A 17,587-nucleotide genomic window follows, 5' to 3' on the forward strand; every position below is an offset into this window, starting at 1 on the left:
GGTTGCAACCTAAGGTCTTCTGACAGGCCTCAACCACACGAGTCTCTGGCAGGGAAATGCCCACACTGCAGTGTTGAGTAATTTAAGACTGGGTAGTCCACCAGGCTCCTCTGCTTCATACACATACTCATCCCTTCAACCAAATATTCAGCTGTCTGGTGCACTCATATTCAGAAAGGGGATATGCCAACAAGAGCCACTGACTGCTAAACCTGGAAACCTACACAAGATATAAATAAACACAAATTAAAATAGTAATTTCTTTAAACTCGGCATGCTGGTGAGTGTATATGGTCCACACGTTTTAATGAAAGGTCTAAAATTAGCTGCTATTTGGCAACAGGCGACGGTTACTTTTCTACAGAGGAAAAACCTGGAAGTGTCTGTAGAGAGGACAGCAGTGGGCTGAGTAAGTGACAGATGCTGCAAGGTTTCCTATTTAAATATATATATATATATATATATATATATATATATATATATATATATATATATATATATATATATATATATATATATATATACATATATAAAATGCAAGCATAAAAGTACTTTAAAAATGGTATTTATTTCAAACATCTCCTTTCATCCTGAGCACATTGGAATGGTGTCACAAATAAATTAACACACACTTTAAAAAAGCTTGATTGTGTACATGTAGATGTGCCCAAAGAAGTGACTGATTGTGTACCTGGGGTTTTGACTACAAAACCTTATGTTATTAAGTGTAAAGTGTTATGATAACATGATTCATGCAAAATGTACATAACAGTTAAAACGCAGTCTACAAAAGTGAACTTCATGTTGTTTTTCAACTTCAACTTATAAACTACTGTTTGTTGTGCTCAGAAATGTTTGTGTTCAAAAGAGCATCATCAAAAAGGCACATTTAAAATGCTTGTGATTCTGAATCTGTGACGCTTCAACACTGTACAACTTCAAGTTATTTTAACTTAAAACATCAAATAATGTACAACTACACACATCTAATCACGCTTACAGCATATTCTATTACACTGACACTTTTGTTAATGTACACTTATGAAAGAAAAGTGGTATTTTTTTAAAACAACAAACATCTATTTTTGTAGTTGGAATTAATTGTCTAAGGCACAACTCAGTGACCCAGCTGTAGCGTTCAGTTACTGGCCTGTACTGTATGCTTAGATTGCAAACATGGCTACATGATCTGCACCTGCCATACGTCGAGAGGACCTGGGTTACATAAGTCTCCAATACGCAGAGGATGTATCTAGCATTTAACAACAATTGACCAAGCAATTTATGATGAACGAGATCAGCAACTCCTATGGTACAAGTGGTACTAGAAAGTCTTTTTGACTCTTTACATGGGATTATCAGTATCAAGGCCGATAATGAGCTTGGGTCATAAGCACAGTAATATCACAGTTTATAGATCACACATATTGTCAGGAAATTATCAGGGGCTATCACTATCTATCACTTCAGGGCAACCAGTGGGTCAGACCCAATAGTGGGCCATGGGACAAATTTTAGTGGATCACCAAAAATTAATAATGACAATATGTTTTGATGCTGCTGTTTCTGATAATCAGCCTTATAATCAATGCTTTCTGTATTAAATAAACGAATATAATGCCAAACTGCAAACAGTTTTTACTTTGAGTTATTTTTGTGTGTGTTTCAGCTGTCATGAAGGTGCGTCCCAAAGCTACACCAGATGCGAACCACGCTTTTTTCAAGGCTTGGCTCTCAGGTAACACAACACACTTAGGTTCACATGTGCAAACTCAGCTGCTTTCACCTAAGATTCCTGACTCCTAAGACTCGAGTTTCCCACAGTCCAAGGGTCAGTGTCAGTGCGGTGCAAAAAGGCCCTGACGCGGCAGTGGCACCGAGTAGGGAGTGAGAATATGTTTTTTTGGGCAGGAACCACACGGACATGAGAAAAAAACACTTTGCACACGTCGCAGGGACAAGTCAAGGAGAGGTCCCAGGGGAAGTGTGATTGGTTGTTAGCCAAAAAGTAAAACTACATCTATTTGTATTAGATGTAAATTTAGAAATTGGTAATAGCTTTTCATGTTTTATGCTACTGATCTATACTTGAAACAACACACAGTAACCACCTCATAAATAAAACCTGAACATGAGTAATTTACCTTTTTTTTTTTTTACAGCTTCAGCAAAATGACATGGCATTTAGGGATAAAATATATAAAAGGATCTGTTAAGTGATAACATCTCAATTTCATTTTCTGACTTGCTGTAAGTTGACTTCTGAAAGATTCTGGAGACCACATGAAAGCTGTACTAATGTCGATTTCAGTAGGTGAGATTTAAACAGTGTCTTTTGGGATTGAGGGAAAATAGAGGCGTGGTCAGTTTCCTCAGATGACCTCTCTGCTGTTGCGAATAGCACAGCACAGTACCATACTGAAGATCATCCCAATTATCTGTCAAAAAAGTAATACAACCAGTGTTATAAACTTGCAGACTTTTACTGAAACATGGGGATCAAGGTTGCCAGGTGCCAGCGCCGGCCAAACCTTCCCGAAAAGTATCTGCTCAAAACTTGAAGACATACAGCACGTCTGGAATTTCCAATGGGTTTTACAAGCTTATAGTGTCACAGCGCTCGTTTGATGATGCGGAACCGCCCCCTTTCCCCTCTTACAGTCAAAACAGCACGTCCAAAACCTGTGAACGGTTTGTTTCACCCGTGGAAAAGCTTTAAAGGCCGCCCGATCCCGCGAGATTACTAAGGACCTGGCAACCCAGATGGGGATACGGAAAGCCTCAAATAGTTTCTTACCATGACTCCAGCAATGCCGATTCCCACATATCCAATTATGTAGAGTTTATTGTTGAAGAAGTCTCTAATGCCGGTCTCACAGTCCTGCATTTCAAAGAGATGCAATATCTTGAATACCGCGCATGAAGAAAATACACATACCACATTTCGTATACTGTTTCTAAAGTAAGAGGAAAAAGGAGTCGAAGATGCAGTAGTAGAGAAGAACTTTGAAATAGCAAAAACTTCTAAATATTTTCAACTGATTATACACTGAGTATGTAAAGTTGGTAAATACTATGACTCATGTTTATCTAAAGTCACAGAACGTTTATGTGAATACAGCTCTGGAGTACTTCTGTGCAGCCGGATGTTTGGCGCAGCAGCAGAACGGAGGGAACAAAGTGTTTTCATTAGGAGCGCTGACAAACTTACCTTGGTATCTGGCTCCTGATCAGGGCAGGGGTTAGCTTTCGTCCCACAACAGTTCAGCTAAAAATGGACAGGAAGTCTTACATCATTTCACATTAACAACATGTATGGAAAAAGTGCACTGCTTTTCACTTACTATTTTCTGGTAAGAGCTGATCAATGTGCCGTTGTTACTTTCAGTGTAGGTCGATGTGTAATAACTTTGAACGTCTTCTATTATCTGGAGTCAAAGTGCAAAGGAAAATGCATGTTAAATAAAAAAACATGTTTCACAGCAAATCATCTACATTGAAACATAGATTGTTTTTCATTTTTGCAGGCTTGGGACCACCAGAATGTTAAATGAATATTATGATGCTATATGAATCATTGTGGCTTAAAGTAAAATCTGACCTTGTCTTTGTTAAGGAACCCAAAGACTCCAGCAGCCACTTCAGCTCCAAAGATGATCAGCAAACAGGCAAAAAACTGCAGCACAAAACATGTAATAGTCACGATGAAGTAAAATCTCAGTCAAGATAGTTTTTAACTTACAGAGCCCAGCAGACACTGAGATTCACGGACAGCTCCACAGCAGCCAAAGAAACCAACCAGCATCACCAAACTGCCAGCTCCAATCAGAATGTACACACCTAAAAAGACAGACAGGGGCAAAGTTTAAACTAAAGAAGGACAGAGTGATCCATTATGGAGAAAAAAAAAAAGATCATAAAGTACCAATTGTAAAATGACATTTCCACATTCACACACACTCATCTTTATTGAAGTCTTTACTGGAAAATGCATTTGTACAATGACATAAATCACTTTCAAGAAAATAGTAGTAGTTTGAGCAGAATTGCCTCTGAGGTAAACGATAATTCAAATATCATGCACAATGGATATGCTACATCTGTGGATTGATTATTAACCTGTCACTGACTACACTGACTTAGTACAATTAAATACAAATGCAATGAAAAATGTGTTGAATTCAGTCCGTTCAAGATATTTTTTACATATTTGCGTTGCCCAATAGAATTAATCAAAGCCTGGAGATGACCTTGTCTTGAACGTTTGAAATAATAGAGAATAAAAAGTAGCACGAGGATGGCGCAGCTGTTACTGTACTGTCCCAGGTTCGATCTCCAGGCCTGGTGGAGCCTTTCTGGGTGAAGTTTGCGAAAGTTTTCCCTACCATTAAAAACATGTAGGCGAGGATGAACGAGAGTGTTTGGGAGTGGGACAACGGATGGAAATTAGCCCATGGTCACAATCCGGCCTGCCTCTTTTATGAGCCCCACGAGTGTTAATTATTAACATGCAGAGTCCATCACGATTAAGTTAAACCTGACCAGTAGAAGGCAGCAGACTACAGCAGACTAAATTTCTATGCGGTGAGATAAGAGAAAGCAGGACCTCAAGGCAAAGGCATTTGACTCCCTATTTCTGCTGTCATCTGTCAAGTGGGAACATAGTGACTGGTGCTTTGTCAGATGTTTATATAGAGCGTGTCCACTTGTGCCTGTAAATAGAGCCTCCGTATGCACGAGGGATCATGGTTCATTTCTTCTTTACACTCCAATGCAGTGTGTCAGTAAGGGAAAATATAGGGGCACTCTCTGCAGATATCTGGACTTTCTTTTGTTGTTAATTCTCTCTGACAAAGGATTGTTATTGATTATTCAATGTTACAATACTAAACTCCATACTGATTTGGATCCACCAAAAAATGTGTAAATCTTCTTCAACATTTTGATTTACTGATGTAGTCAACTCTTGTCTCTTTTTTCAGCTCCACAATATCATCTATAGAATATTCAAACAAGATTATTAACTTGCACTTATAAACGCAGACTGTGGACTAGACTTTTGCACAGACAGGGGGCGCTATGTGCAATCTTCAGCTACATACCTGGCTCAGTAAGTGGGCAGGACAGGGGCTGGACAGACTCCCATGGCGATGATATGTGCACTGCAGGAGTTCCTCCCCAAGCTTTACCTCCTACAGACTGTACCAGACTGAAATGTTTTCCGCTAATTTGAGTGGCGATGTGTTGGTGGCACGTACTAGTGTTTTGATCACGTTTCTGTGGCGTGGAGTTTGCTTTGCGCAATTTAATACTGGCGCTAGAGCAGGACCATCGATATATTCGGGGATGGACAGTGTAACTCACAGTGGGAGAAATAGTTTGTAGGTCGTCCTGTGAACGCTCAATAATGAGGAGCAGTCAGCACTGTTTATAGACCACGGCCCCTTTTTTCTCTTAGCAACACCCTCAGGCTACCGGCGAAAGCACTGGTGCACCGTTGTTTGTACGCAAGATTGCAACTTCATCTTGAGCCATGCAGTTGTTGTGCCAGGTGGAAGATCGGGCCCTCTATGTTCGTTGCAATGTCGCTGTACTTACTTACAAAACTTACAAAACAATATTATTAAGAATGAAAAAAAAAACATTATTATTATTATTATTATTATTATTATTAATAATAATAATAACAATAATAATAATAATAATAATAATAATAATAATAATAATAATAATAATAATAATAATTACAACAGCAAAAATTCAAATTACCCACCCCATCCACCCGCCTACCTTTGCCTCCCGTCCACCACCCTAAACCTCCCAACCCATCACTACCCACCTCACCTACTACCCCTTCATTACACTCACCCAATCAGGCACATTCACACCTTTCAGGATCAGCAATATTTCTTAATTCATACATATTATGCATATTAACTCACAGGAGGGCAAAGCCATGGATAATACAGTAGTTTTAGCAGCATCATCCAGAAAGGCCGGGTACTCTTGCACATTCCAAAAACAAATTTGCAAATCATGCCTCGCCATCGATCTAACATTATTGTAATAAATTCATTAGAAATAGTGTCTAGCTTAGACACTATTTCTATTATTGATTGGTATCTGGGTACAGTATTTTGGGAACCCTTGTTTGAATACAGTTGTGTGTGTATTTTATGCTAATGTTATAGAACAAATATTAATACATTTCAAATTACTAATGGGGTTTAGTGCATGCAAATGAGAGGCAAGAGGGATACACCAGTCTGCTCTGTTTTTAGGGATTTTCATTTCCAAGGTAACGGCCCGGGAGTATGGGGTGACAAAGGACATGGCTGCCCCCAGGTGACAGGGCTCAGGTGGCGTAGGGGAGACAGCAAGTCACAGATGCTATAACAGAGCAATTTATATGATGTGTTGTTTGAGGGTGGGTTTTGTGGGTTTGATTTTAAGCCACATGAGTTGATAAGTGGTAGAAATATCCAAGAAATAATACAGTGTAGCTGAACAAATTTGGAAAATATCCGGAATTCAAGTTTTAGATCAGTGTTAATTTTCAGCGCATTCAGTAATATATTACAAAGATGACGTAGGTAAACTAATACAAGAATCACATACATTTTATAAGAGGTCTAAACTACAGGGCAAGCAGGTGTTATCTTAATGTTATATTACTAAGCATAATGATGCTTCAGTAATGAGTGAACAAAAATAAATAGAAGTACATTTCTTCTTTTAGAGTACTATGAGGTGTTTTGACATTATATTTCTGTCCCTCGAAAAGCAACTAAAAAAAAACAGTTTGGCCTTATTAGATACTAAAGAAGTATAGTTTCATAAAAGAGCTTGGGATTGTATAGTCAAAACCACATTTCTTGATGTCCAGATGCACTTGATAATAATAAACCAAGGGAGATATTTTAAAATCTGCATGTTTACCAGTAGTGAGTTGTTCCGTGGCTTGTTTCTTCACTTTTTGTATTAAAATGTTTGCTGATCTCTCCTCAATTGGCAGAAAATGGTCTCTTTACAACATTTGTTCCCAAGCTCTACCAATATTTCTACATAGTCCACTTGTATCAGAGATATTTTGTGGTTTTGTGGTGTGAAGTTTAGTGTTGGCATGGGAACAGGTTTGAGCATGTTCAGCTGTGTCTGTGACTGCAGCACTCTCACTGTCAAAAGCATGTGCACGACATCTCTCTGAGGGCCTAGCCACTAATCTTCTTCAACATCAAAATACTGCACAAGGACATCCGCCTCTAAACTTACACACAAGCACTGGCATACAAGGAAGTCGAGCTGCTGAATGTCAATTGCATTTCAGTTATTCTTTGTATTGAACAAAATCACTTTAAAAAAAAAAAAAAAAGGTTTAAACCAAAGGAGACAAAAGAGTGAACCATGACTAAACCAGGACTAAACCAGAATCCAAGCAAGACCTAATCATAATTGGTCCACCCTTTAATGCTTTTCCATTTGGGTCAGTGAAATGGCACGCAGCAGTGGTTTACCTCATCCATTTGAACCATAGAGTGCTACAGTCACTTCCTGTTCACATCCGTCCACTGCAAGAAAGAGTCTATCCCTCAATAATAAGAATCTGAAAACATGTTTGTATAAAACTATAATATTAAATGGAATGGAAAATAAAATCTAATTAAAAATAAATACATTAAATGAAAAAGGGTACACAATCCGAGGCACAAGTTTTGCTTTAAAGAGTTTTTTTTTAACCCTTTGATAAATGTATAAATAAAACTTTGTGCCACAATAGGGAGATGTGGACCCATTTCCATATGTCCTTGTTAATGAGCTTTTCTAAAGATCTGATTTGGTTATGAACATCACTCAGCTGAAGCGGACAGAGGACATCTGGACTAAAGGATGTAAGTAAGCATATTTCTTATTATAGCTAAATGCAATGTGTACCTAAGTGCTATAATTTAAGTAAATGAACGAGTGCAGCAGTAAACAGAGTGATGCTCACCGATGAAGAATGTGTCTGGAGCTCTGTCTCCGTTCAACAGTGTCACTGTTTCTGGATCAAAGCGCAGCCAAAGTCCCACCGCCAGGACAAAAGACCCCATGAGCTGCGGCAGACAGAGAGAGAAAGTGAACAATGATGTGGAAAAAGAAATTGAAATAATAACACATCAATGAAAGGGGACGTGAACTTCAAATCCTATCAATTTTAATAGCACAATCTTTCTCCATTACATCATGATTAATATATGCTGCAAATAATTGCCTGGTTTATATTAAGATCATGTGGGCATCAGTGATGTTTTGTTTACAGCGTTGGAAAAATGCATTGGAAAAGTTTTTCCAGGATTCAAGGGGTTTCTGCTTGGTCCTGAACATATTTTTCCACATAGATAAACCAATGCCCAATTTTTCCCCTAGTTGTGGAATAAAAGTTGTTTTTCTTGGTCAGTATATTGTAAAAGCAGACATTTGTTAAAAAATACCGTTGTGTGTTATGCATCATTGTTACTTAACACGCCATTAAGCATAAGGCCTTTAAGGTCAGACTTGAACCACCAGGTCTAAATGAGATCCAAATTAAATCTGGACAAAGTGTTTGTATATTAAAATGATCATGCACAAAAATGATGGCCTGGATTAACCAAGACAAAAGTATTCGTTTCACTTTAACTGATTGGTGTGTGCATCCTGCAAGTGCTTCAGCCCAAACTACAGGAAACCATATTTACTCTATGCTGAAAATGACCAGTTGGCAGCGGGCAACAGCATGGCACTCCGAGTTTAAACAGACCCGGCTGTTTGCCTGGAAATTGTGGTTCATATTCTGCATCATCGAAATTCTACTCCATTTCCATCATCATCACACAAACAACAAAAATCCCCCTACAACAACAAACAGTGTCTTCATCAGAAAGTTCAATGTTAAATCCTGTACACTTGTGCAATAATAGTTGTGGTGGCAGTAATAGAAGCGGTCGTAAATCGCCTTTTTCTCTCACCAGTGGGTTGTTAGCCCGTGGTAAGTGTTAACATGTTGGCATTTTCTGGCTAAAGTACTGCAGGAGTCTCCAGCCCCTACTGTCAGGGCCTCATTTATCAACATCCTCAAATAGGAAGTTTTAACTCCCTACATGGTTAAATAGAATGGCGTCCATTGTGCAACATGTGGACGTGGGGTTGATTTCTACACTACATACATATACGAGCAGCTAAACTTACAGTAATATGGAAATCTTCAGAGTACAAATTAGAAACAAAAGTGGCACTATATACATATCCCTAGTGCTAGTGTTCGTTTGTCTAGTGTTCGTTTGTATGGGTCAAAAACATGGATTATCAAGAATGAAGCAAGGTGAAGCTATAAGCATTCAAAAATCTTATGCTCAAAAGGATAATGTCCCAGTGAAGGCTCATGTGACCTCTGGAAAACTAAGACATATATACAAGTGCCATTGCAAACTGAAGAGCAACATAGTAGAGAATGATTGGTCACATGGAGAAATCGAGTATGCAGTCAATCTTTTTTATGAATGGAACCAAAAGTCAAGAAACAGGAAGGTGGACAACAACAGCAATGGGAAAAACAAAACGATGAAGATGCAAGAGGCCAGAGGCCAAAATGTGTTGATAAACATCTTGCTAAATATGACAAAAGACAATCAGATCACATTTCTTGAAGCACTGTAGGCATATTCCTAAGCCCCGGGGAGGCCATTGTTGTAAATTTAGGCCAAGTCTCACTGTACTGGATTATTGTTCCTCGATTGAGTCGCCTCTCGGGGCCACCACCTGAACAGGCCCAGATAAGTGAGGTGGGATTCTCTGGCAATTGACGTCCTGCTGGAGTCTTTTGTTAATATGCTTTATTCAACCAAGAAAGTCCCACAGATCGAGAATCTAATTTCCAGGGGAGTCTCTCTGGATACTCTTGGCTATAATCACAAATAAAATAGAATAGCATTGGTAATATTGTAACAGAGCACAAAAAGCAATACAGTCATAGCTGGTATAGGACTAGTAACTATAGTATTCATGATCTACACCTTAAGGATAACAATGGATCTGTTTGCCAACAGGAAATTTGGTTTCAGTTGAAAGAGCATAGCATGTGTCTCTGTTTGTCGGAAACTTTCTGAAGCCTTTTAATTTCATTCCTTTATAAAAACAAACTGTGTGGCTAAGTTTAAGTCAGACTGGCCTCTTAATTTCGAAAACACAGCCCAGATTTTCCTTTTTATTTTCTGTCTCTTGTCCTCTCTGTCCACACTTTTCCACTTCTGCTCTTTCCACGGTCATATTTACGGCTCCGGTCTGACAGAGGGCCAGTAGCTTTAGTTGTAAAGCACTGAAATGTGACAGGTGTGAGCGAGCCGGACACCTGCCAAATGAATGATTTACCGTAATATATGGAACAGCTGAGGTCTTGGAGGGTTTTGGGATAAGCCAGTCCAAAGTGATAAAACAGGGCAGAATGAAGGTTGAGGATGTGCTGGCGTTTGAGAATTTATCGCTGACATTCGTGGAAACACCTGACGCTACTTTCTTCATGGAGACAAGTGAACAAGGTAAATTATCTCAAAAATGATCTGAACAGAAAGCCTGGAACACATTTATTGATTCCAATCAGTCATTTAGGACATTTAGGATATGATCAATCCTGATTTTCTCTCTGCATTTAAAGGGACTAGATGCAAGTTAGTCATTTTATACTCACTACTGCCACCTCAGGTCTTATGTGTAACTGCAGTCTCTATATTAAGCTCGTGCATGATGGCAATTCAGACCCGAATCAACAACTTTTTGAGTGACAGTGCAGGATTTTAGAGGCAGTTGTGGTGAACAGGTCTGAGCTCATTCTACACATTAGGACATTGCAGGAACATGTAGGGGGATGAAAATACATATTTTTAACATTTTTGAACTCCGTCCCTTTAAAACAAGTAATTACGGTAACACAATTTAAATACAGCCATAAACGGTATTATTGAGGACCACTTGATGCCACTAAACTGAGAATCTCAGAAAACCTTTGTTCAAATTGTACGTATTCTAAAAGACATTGAAAAAGCCCCATGCCAATAACTGACATTGTCCAAAATGCAATGAGATTCAATACACCAGTACCACCATTGTTATTGCTACAAAGTTGTGATATATGCAATGTTTTCAAGTGTTATTTTTAGGACCTGAACTTAACCAGGTTAGTGTAATCGAGGATTTAAGCGGCAGCCCGATATTGAACTAAGCGAGTGATAAATACTCTTGTGTGAACTAAAGAAACTTTATCTGAAGGGGGTCTAAACAGTAACTTAACTTTAACTTTACTGTGAGAGAGTAATTTACTCCAGACTACTACTACTACAGACTTGAGGCCCCAATGCATGCAATTTCAAATGGTGAATTGGGTGCAACATGCCCACACAATGGCATATTTTACTTTTCATCTTGCACTCGCGATTTAGCATACAGTATGTCTTTGTAAATTACCCCCCTTGTCATGATAGAAATCTGCAGCTACAGTACTTGCAGCTAGAGCTCAGATGGATTCCACTAAATTCACATTGTCATGCAAATATCGTGCCTAAAAACCTATTCTTTAACGTACAGTGAACCTTGGCCTCCTCTGTACAGTCTCCTCTTTGAACTGAAGTGGCATGTGTTGTTGTTGCACCAGAGCAGGTGGTTGCGTTCCCATTTGCTAAAAGCTAAGAGCTCTGCCAAACCCAATTAGTATTATAGCGATGTCTAGGGCCTGGAGTGAACAGATGTCTGACACTGACACTGAAAGCAAAGAAAGTTTAGACATCCAAGAAAAGTAGGGACATATATATATATATAGAAGCACATGGTAGATTCTGTATGGCACTCCCGCGTCTCCCAGTGGTCCCATTAAAGCCCTCAATAGTTACATGCCCCCTAGCTCTGCATGATTAGCCGTGTCGTAGCCGAGCAGCCCCTCCCCTTTACAGCAAATTCACTCAATGCACTTGTCTGCATGTGTGCCCCCCCCCTTACGCCAATCCACCTTCCTCCCAACCGCGCCCGCAGCAACAAAGAGCCACTGTCTACCGAGGAAAAAAGGGATCTGGGGCATAACACAATATGACAGACGCAATGAAAGGAACGTGAAAGATATTATGAAGACTTATAAGTGAAATAGTGTCAGTGGTGTCTATGCATGCAGCCAACATTAAACTTGCTACAGTGGCATCCTGTCCAGCAAAAGCCGCCACCTCAACCCCATTAGTGAAATGAGTAAAAACGCAGAGGTATTTTTGACGTGGAATTGGAAATGTGTGCTCTCTGAACAGATGTACACATGCAACTAGATGTATTTAAATCATTCACTGAGTTTTGGATCCGAGAGCAAGTTAGTGGTAAACTAAAAGACTCTCAAAGTCCAGGGCTCATGGAGTCGTCCAATCGCTCCACAAGAATATGTTTGTTTGTACGTATCTGTTTGAATATACTTTACTTGCTTTTTTGTTTGGGTCATTTTGATGTATAACTTTAAGGAGAACATTACATTCTCTTGACAGTAATTGTATTTGCTGAATGGCAGCACTAAATCATATTATTCCAAAATGTTAATTCAGCACATCACCTTGTCAGTGGTGCAGCACTTTTTTACGCACCAACATAATCTGTCAAGCTTGGAGATAAATTGTCTCAAATTTAGATAGGATAATTATCTCATTCCTTTTTTTTCTCTCGGGTCACAATATTTTGAAGCAGTCATGCATGTTAAGTACACGATTTAAGTACTTTTTCCATGGTTTGAGCTTTTATTAAAGTCCTTTTTGTGAGTATAGGCTCCCTTTTTAACACAGCTGTTAAATAGTGCTTTTGTGAGGGGAGTTTCCATGAGAAGGGGCTGTGGTCTGAGCAAGACACACTTCACTATTCGAGTCCTCCACTGAAAATATATTCTTACACTTCAAACTATGGCCAAACTTGCCTCTTTTTTTTTTTTAATCAAGTTGTAATTATAGCGGGTTCCATTGGACAAATATAACAGTCTGTCTGAAGTGTGTTTGTTGAAAACAGATGCGAGGGCAGACTAAAAGTGATGGGCAGAGAGAAAGTGTAAATAAGAGCGGGATAATTATATGGGTGGAGAAAATCCCATTGTGAGAGGGATGCGTCGTGGGTGAAGGTGGAGGGGTGGAGCTCTGCACACAATTACACAAAGTCAGGTTAGAGCCATTTTAGACCAATGATGTCACGATTTGGAGAAAGAAACCAATGATACTCTTTTTCATTTCAAAACTGATATAGCCATAGGTAAAATGTATGTTTCAAGCAAGTTGAACAGCTGTGATAATAATTGCAACTGTAATAACAACAGTAAAAGTGTTCTGCATTCTGAGTTGTTACGAACACAAGGTACAGTGTGACCCTTGTGACTGCGTTAAGGCATTTTAGGTATAAAATACAACTGTAAAAGGGACGATTACAATAAAATGCAATTAATATAAAGTTGGCAACCATCTTCAAAAATGCTAAGTTGAATTAGATGTTGCACTTGTCTTGCGAAAGTGCATGGTCAATCTTATTCCATCCTTATTGAGTGTGGGATTTGAGAACAATCAGTGGAGTTTGCCCCTCCTCCACTGTTCTTGAGCATACGCACTTTCTGATCTATGTCGTGAGCAGGGGGGGGCTAAACCCACGGGACAGGCCCAGTGGGGTGCCGTGATTATTCATTTGCAAATGTGAACATGGTATGTGCAATATTATGGAAGGATGGTCTTAAAAAACAAACAAAAAAAACCTAGCAAAATAATGCTTTCCCTGAAAATCCTACGGCCCTGATCTCTTGTATTTGGGTCAACACGATGCCAACTGTCCTCTTTTTCCATGTGACTGCACACACACACACACACACACACACACACACACACACACACACACACACCAATCGCAAAGGCACACATAAGCATCTCAGTCTCAGTGTAATAACCCGTTTTACGATTAATGCAACTTATCTACTTGTAGACGTAGTTAAAGGTTGACAATTGCTCTATAACGATAGATAAAGGTTTATCTTATCTTATCTTAACACACTACTAACATTACATCTGCTAAAGCCAAGGCAATACAGGAATCTGACACTAATACTGCGAGCGGGAGTGTAAAAACAAGTATCAACTACATGGAAAAATATGTCAGACCTTGTAAAGGAAATTTTGAGTCAAATGAAATATCAGAGGTGTAAGCTCCCCCCGGAGTGTTATGTTTGGGCTTTAGGGGATGTAGAAAATGAATGGGCCGAGTTGGTTTTGTCCCTGGTAGCTGCCTCCTGTTTTTAGACTGGCAGGAGTAACACGCTGAAGTTATGCCATTGTCCCGCTGTCACAATAGAGCCATTCACACCGCTCTCTGCCTGATGCACTGCACAGATGCTCAGTGGAAAACCTCACAGACGCTTCAACACATGCACACTTTCCCTTAGATAGTAAAAATGTCAGTAGCTGGGCAGCAAAGTGAACACTAAATAGGGCTGCAAAAGACTTTATATCATAATCATACCCTGGTCACCGATGATATAGGAAGTGATAAGTGCTTTTCCATATTTTTTCAGTCTGAGTCGTATGGTGCAGTCATTTGCATACTGGCTTTCTTTTATGTGATGCCCTTCTTGATACATCTCACTCCCTATCCAGGCTTGACCCGGGCACACAGTACAATGACTTGATGTCTCGCTGGATGACTGGATTGCCATCTGACAGAAATGTGCAACTTTAACTTTCTCGACTATGGCTGTCTAAAAAATCTGAATGATACTGCACACATTTGGTGCATCACTGAGCGACACATCTGCACAGGGACCAATCACCCACAATAACAATGCTAGTTAGAGTTATAAGGAGCAATTCTTATGGCATTGAAGTAGCCATTCAAACGCACACCTTGACGTTTCACATCCACCTGACAGTATATTGGATGAGGCACCTTCTACACTGCAGCTAAACACTTTGTAGCATTGTCGAGTGACAACGTAGCTATGAGTTGTTTCCATGTCGCCGGTCTTTCTATTATTCTGTCTTTTCATTCAGTCTTCCTTTCAAAAACATACGGTTTTCCGGGAAAAGGGGGCGGGGTTTCCCTCTGTGGAAAATGTGATTTAAACCCGCCCGGTGCGCCCAAAGTTAAAAACGTCTAGAGACTGTCACAACTTTTAAGCGCCGCGCAATGCAACGGAAGCACAGTCCCACTCCTTGTCCTAACTACTAGTTAAAAGTAGAAAGAACGTGCAGGATATTTTAGCTTTCAAATGCAAGTGATTTTATTTATTTATTGCCATGCATGAACAACCGATGCACTTGCTACACTTTCATTACGCACAGCGACTGCATCCTCATCGACACTTACCCAGAAGATAAAATTGAACACGAACAGCAGATACTTCACGCACTTCATTCCTCCCTCCACCTTCCCCATGGCGGCTGGGCTTCTGGCCGTCTTCACTTCAGTCTTCCGTCTTAAGCCGCTGTGCACTGGTGCAGCGCAATGGGACAATAACGGTCCACCGTGAGCACGCCAGACACGAGCATCAGCGACTCTCTCCCCCTGTCTCCCCTCTCTCCGGCTGCCGGGGACGCGCACACGCACGCACAACCCCGCTCAGACTCTTTCCAGACCGCCCCTTTCAATAATGCAGGGGGGTGGGGGGGTGGGGGGGTTACAACAGGGGGACCGTGACACACTGTGGGCACAATGTTTTGCGCACAGGCTCGGGCGTTTTTACAGGGATGGAAAGTTGATAGGGACAGTTTCAGTTTACTTTGTACGTCTTGTTTCAATATTATTGTATATATTTACTGTCTATCTTTGAATGCGCACTACTGTTTAGTAAGTAAAGTTACTCTTACTTGAGTAAATATTTTAGCTACCAACCTTTGTTATTTATTTGACAGGGACAGTGCACATTAATGAACAACAATAACAGATTATAGCCTCAAGGCTATAATTTACATCCGCAGTCCCTTTATGCATCATTAGTTTATAACCAGTGCAAGTTACTTAAAAAATGTAACATATTCTATATTACTAGCTACAGATTTAAAAATGTAATATGTTTGTATTACATATTACTGTTCCAAAAATGTAAAAATGCTACACTACTTTAAGTTACTTTTGTCAAAATAGAAACTGGATATAGTAATTATGCCATGGAGTAAAAGTGCAGTCAGAGATTTCCTTTTCCTTTGCTTTTACCCATTCTCTTGTGTTTTGTTTTGACAACATTAATTACAGAATGCAGATCTTATGCACCAATGTCCCACTTGATTTGGTGCTGCATTTTATTTGGGGGAGTTTGGCTTTTTTTTTGTTCATGCATTTAAATGCACTTGTAACTTGAGTTACTTGAAATGTAATGACTAATATATTCCTGTATTTTGTGTAAGTAATATGTTTTATTCCTTAGTTACTGTAAAAAGTAATATATTTCTGTAACTCTACTACTTAATAATTAATTAATAATACTCTAATAAGTTACCCGCAACACTGTTCACAACACAGCTTTGTTGCTTGTTGGGGCTGTGACCTTTCTGGAATGATTTAGAAAATAACCTCTTTTTTTTTAGATTTGGAAATATATTTGACAGACTGTTTCACTTCTCCAGGCCATGAGTGAACTCTCTCACTGCATACACCATAGACATATTATTAATCATATCATTATACACTCATAACTCAGATGATGATATCCTCAATGCCTTCACAAAACAGACATAAAGAAGCTTTTAATTAAGTTGTTATTACCCAATCTGTGGGTCTATGCTTTAGCTATTGTGTTGATCACAGCCCACATTACAGGGAATGATGCACATCCAGTGTGCAATATGTTCCCAATTATGTGACTGTGGAAATTGAAGGTTGCATATCTTTTTTCTTTTTTTTTTTTTTATATGACTACACACAGTGGATTAAGATTGTATTTACTTTTCCACCGCTAGATGTTGCTAAAAACCTACCCAGCATTTAGGTTTTCCATTCTGGTGGAAAGGCCAAAACAATGTCCTTGTCGAGTTCATTTGGTGGCTCTACTGGGGTACTTGATGTGTCTTCAAGTGGTGGGTTGTCTGCAATTTTTGACTTTTTCATTTGAGTGATGTATATTAAGTTAGGTGCTTTTGTTTCTAGTTTAGACAAAGCTTCCCCCCAGTTGAAACACTGTATTTTCTATTAGTCTTGAACGGCTGTCCTGTTTTGATCTTGGCCCGGTGGTTTAAGAAGGTGAAATATTTTACACGGTATACTTGGCGTGAACAGAATGAGGACATAGAGTACGGAGGGGACTGATCATGATACAAACCACAGACCGGAAAATGCCATTAACTATCAACTCAGACATTTTGTTGAACACAAATATTTTCCTCTACGCCGTGGAGAGTGAAGGGAAAGTCCAATAGCCGTTTATTTAATGACTGCGAAGTAGATGAGGGCGACTTCCTTTTAGAGAAAGTGTGCTCTGCCAAGCTCTGAGCAAGAGGGCCAAATGATGGATGGAGGAAGGAGAATGACAAATATGTGAGTAGAAATAATCACATATCTTTTCTGATCATGTTGATGATTGTGGTTTCGAGGTCTG

General features: G+C 39.5%; 1 protein-coding gene across 1 annotated transcript; it reads right to left on the reverse strand.

Moving 5' to 3' along the window:
- Window positions 1-2,148: 2,148 nt before the first annotated feature.
- On the reverse strand, window positions 2,149-15,597 carry LOC306965012 (tetraspanin-2-like). Its single transcript, XM_079559219.1, has 8 exons — window positions 15,364-15,597; window positions 7,991-8,093; window positions 3,743-3,840; window positions 3,602-3,676; window positions 3,345-3,428; window positions 3,212-3,268; window positions 2,798-2,881; window positions 2,149-2,438 (listed from the first exon to the last, which is right to left on the reverse strand). Exons 1-8 carry the CDS (start codon window positions 15,430-15,432, stop codon window positions 2,373-2,375), a joined length of 636 nt encoding a protein of 211 aa, XP_079415345.1. The 5' UTR covers window positions 15,433-15,597; the 3' UTR covers window positions 2,149-2,372.
- Window positions 15,598-17,587: the final 1,990 nt, after the last annotated feature.

Source organism: Gobius niger (genome assembly GCF_951799975.1).
Source record: "Gobius niger genome assembly, chromosome: 6".
NCBI lineage: Eukaryota > Metazoa > Chordata > Actinopteri > Gobiiformes > Gobiidae > Gobius > Gobius niger.

Bases quoted from the DNA above. Each gene is read 5' to 3' on its own strand.
- LOC306965012 (XM_079559219.1), bottom strand. From the start codon at position 15,432: ATGGGGAAGGTGGAGGGAGGAATGAAGTGCGTGAAGTATCTGCTGTTC. The intron at 8,094-15,363 runs GTAAGTGTCGAT...TGTCTGCCGCAG, and splicing joins TGTTCAATTTTATCTTCTGG to CTCATGGGGTCTTTTGTCCT. The intron at 3,269-3,344 runs GTAAGTGAAAAG...GTCCATTTTTAG, and splicing joins TCAGCTCTTACCAGAAAATA to CTGAACTGTTGTGGGACGAA.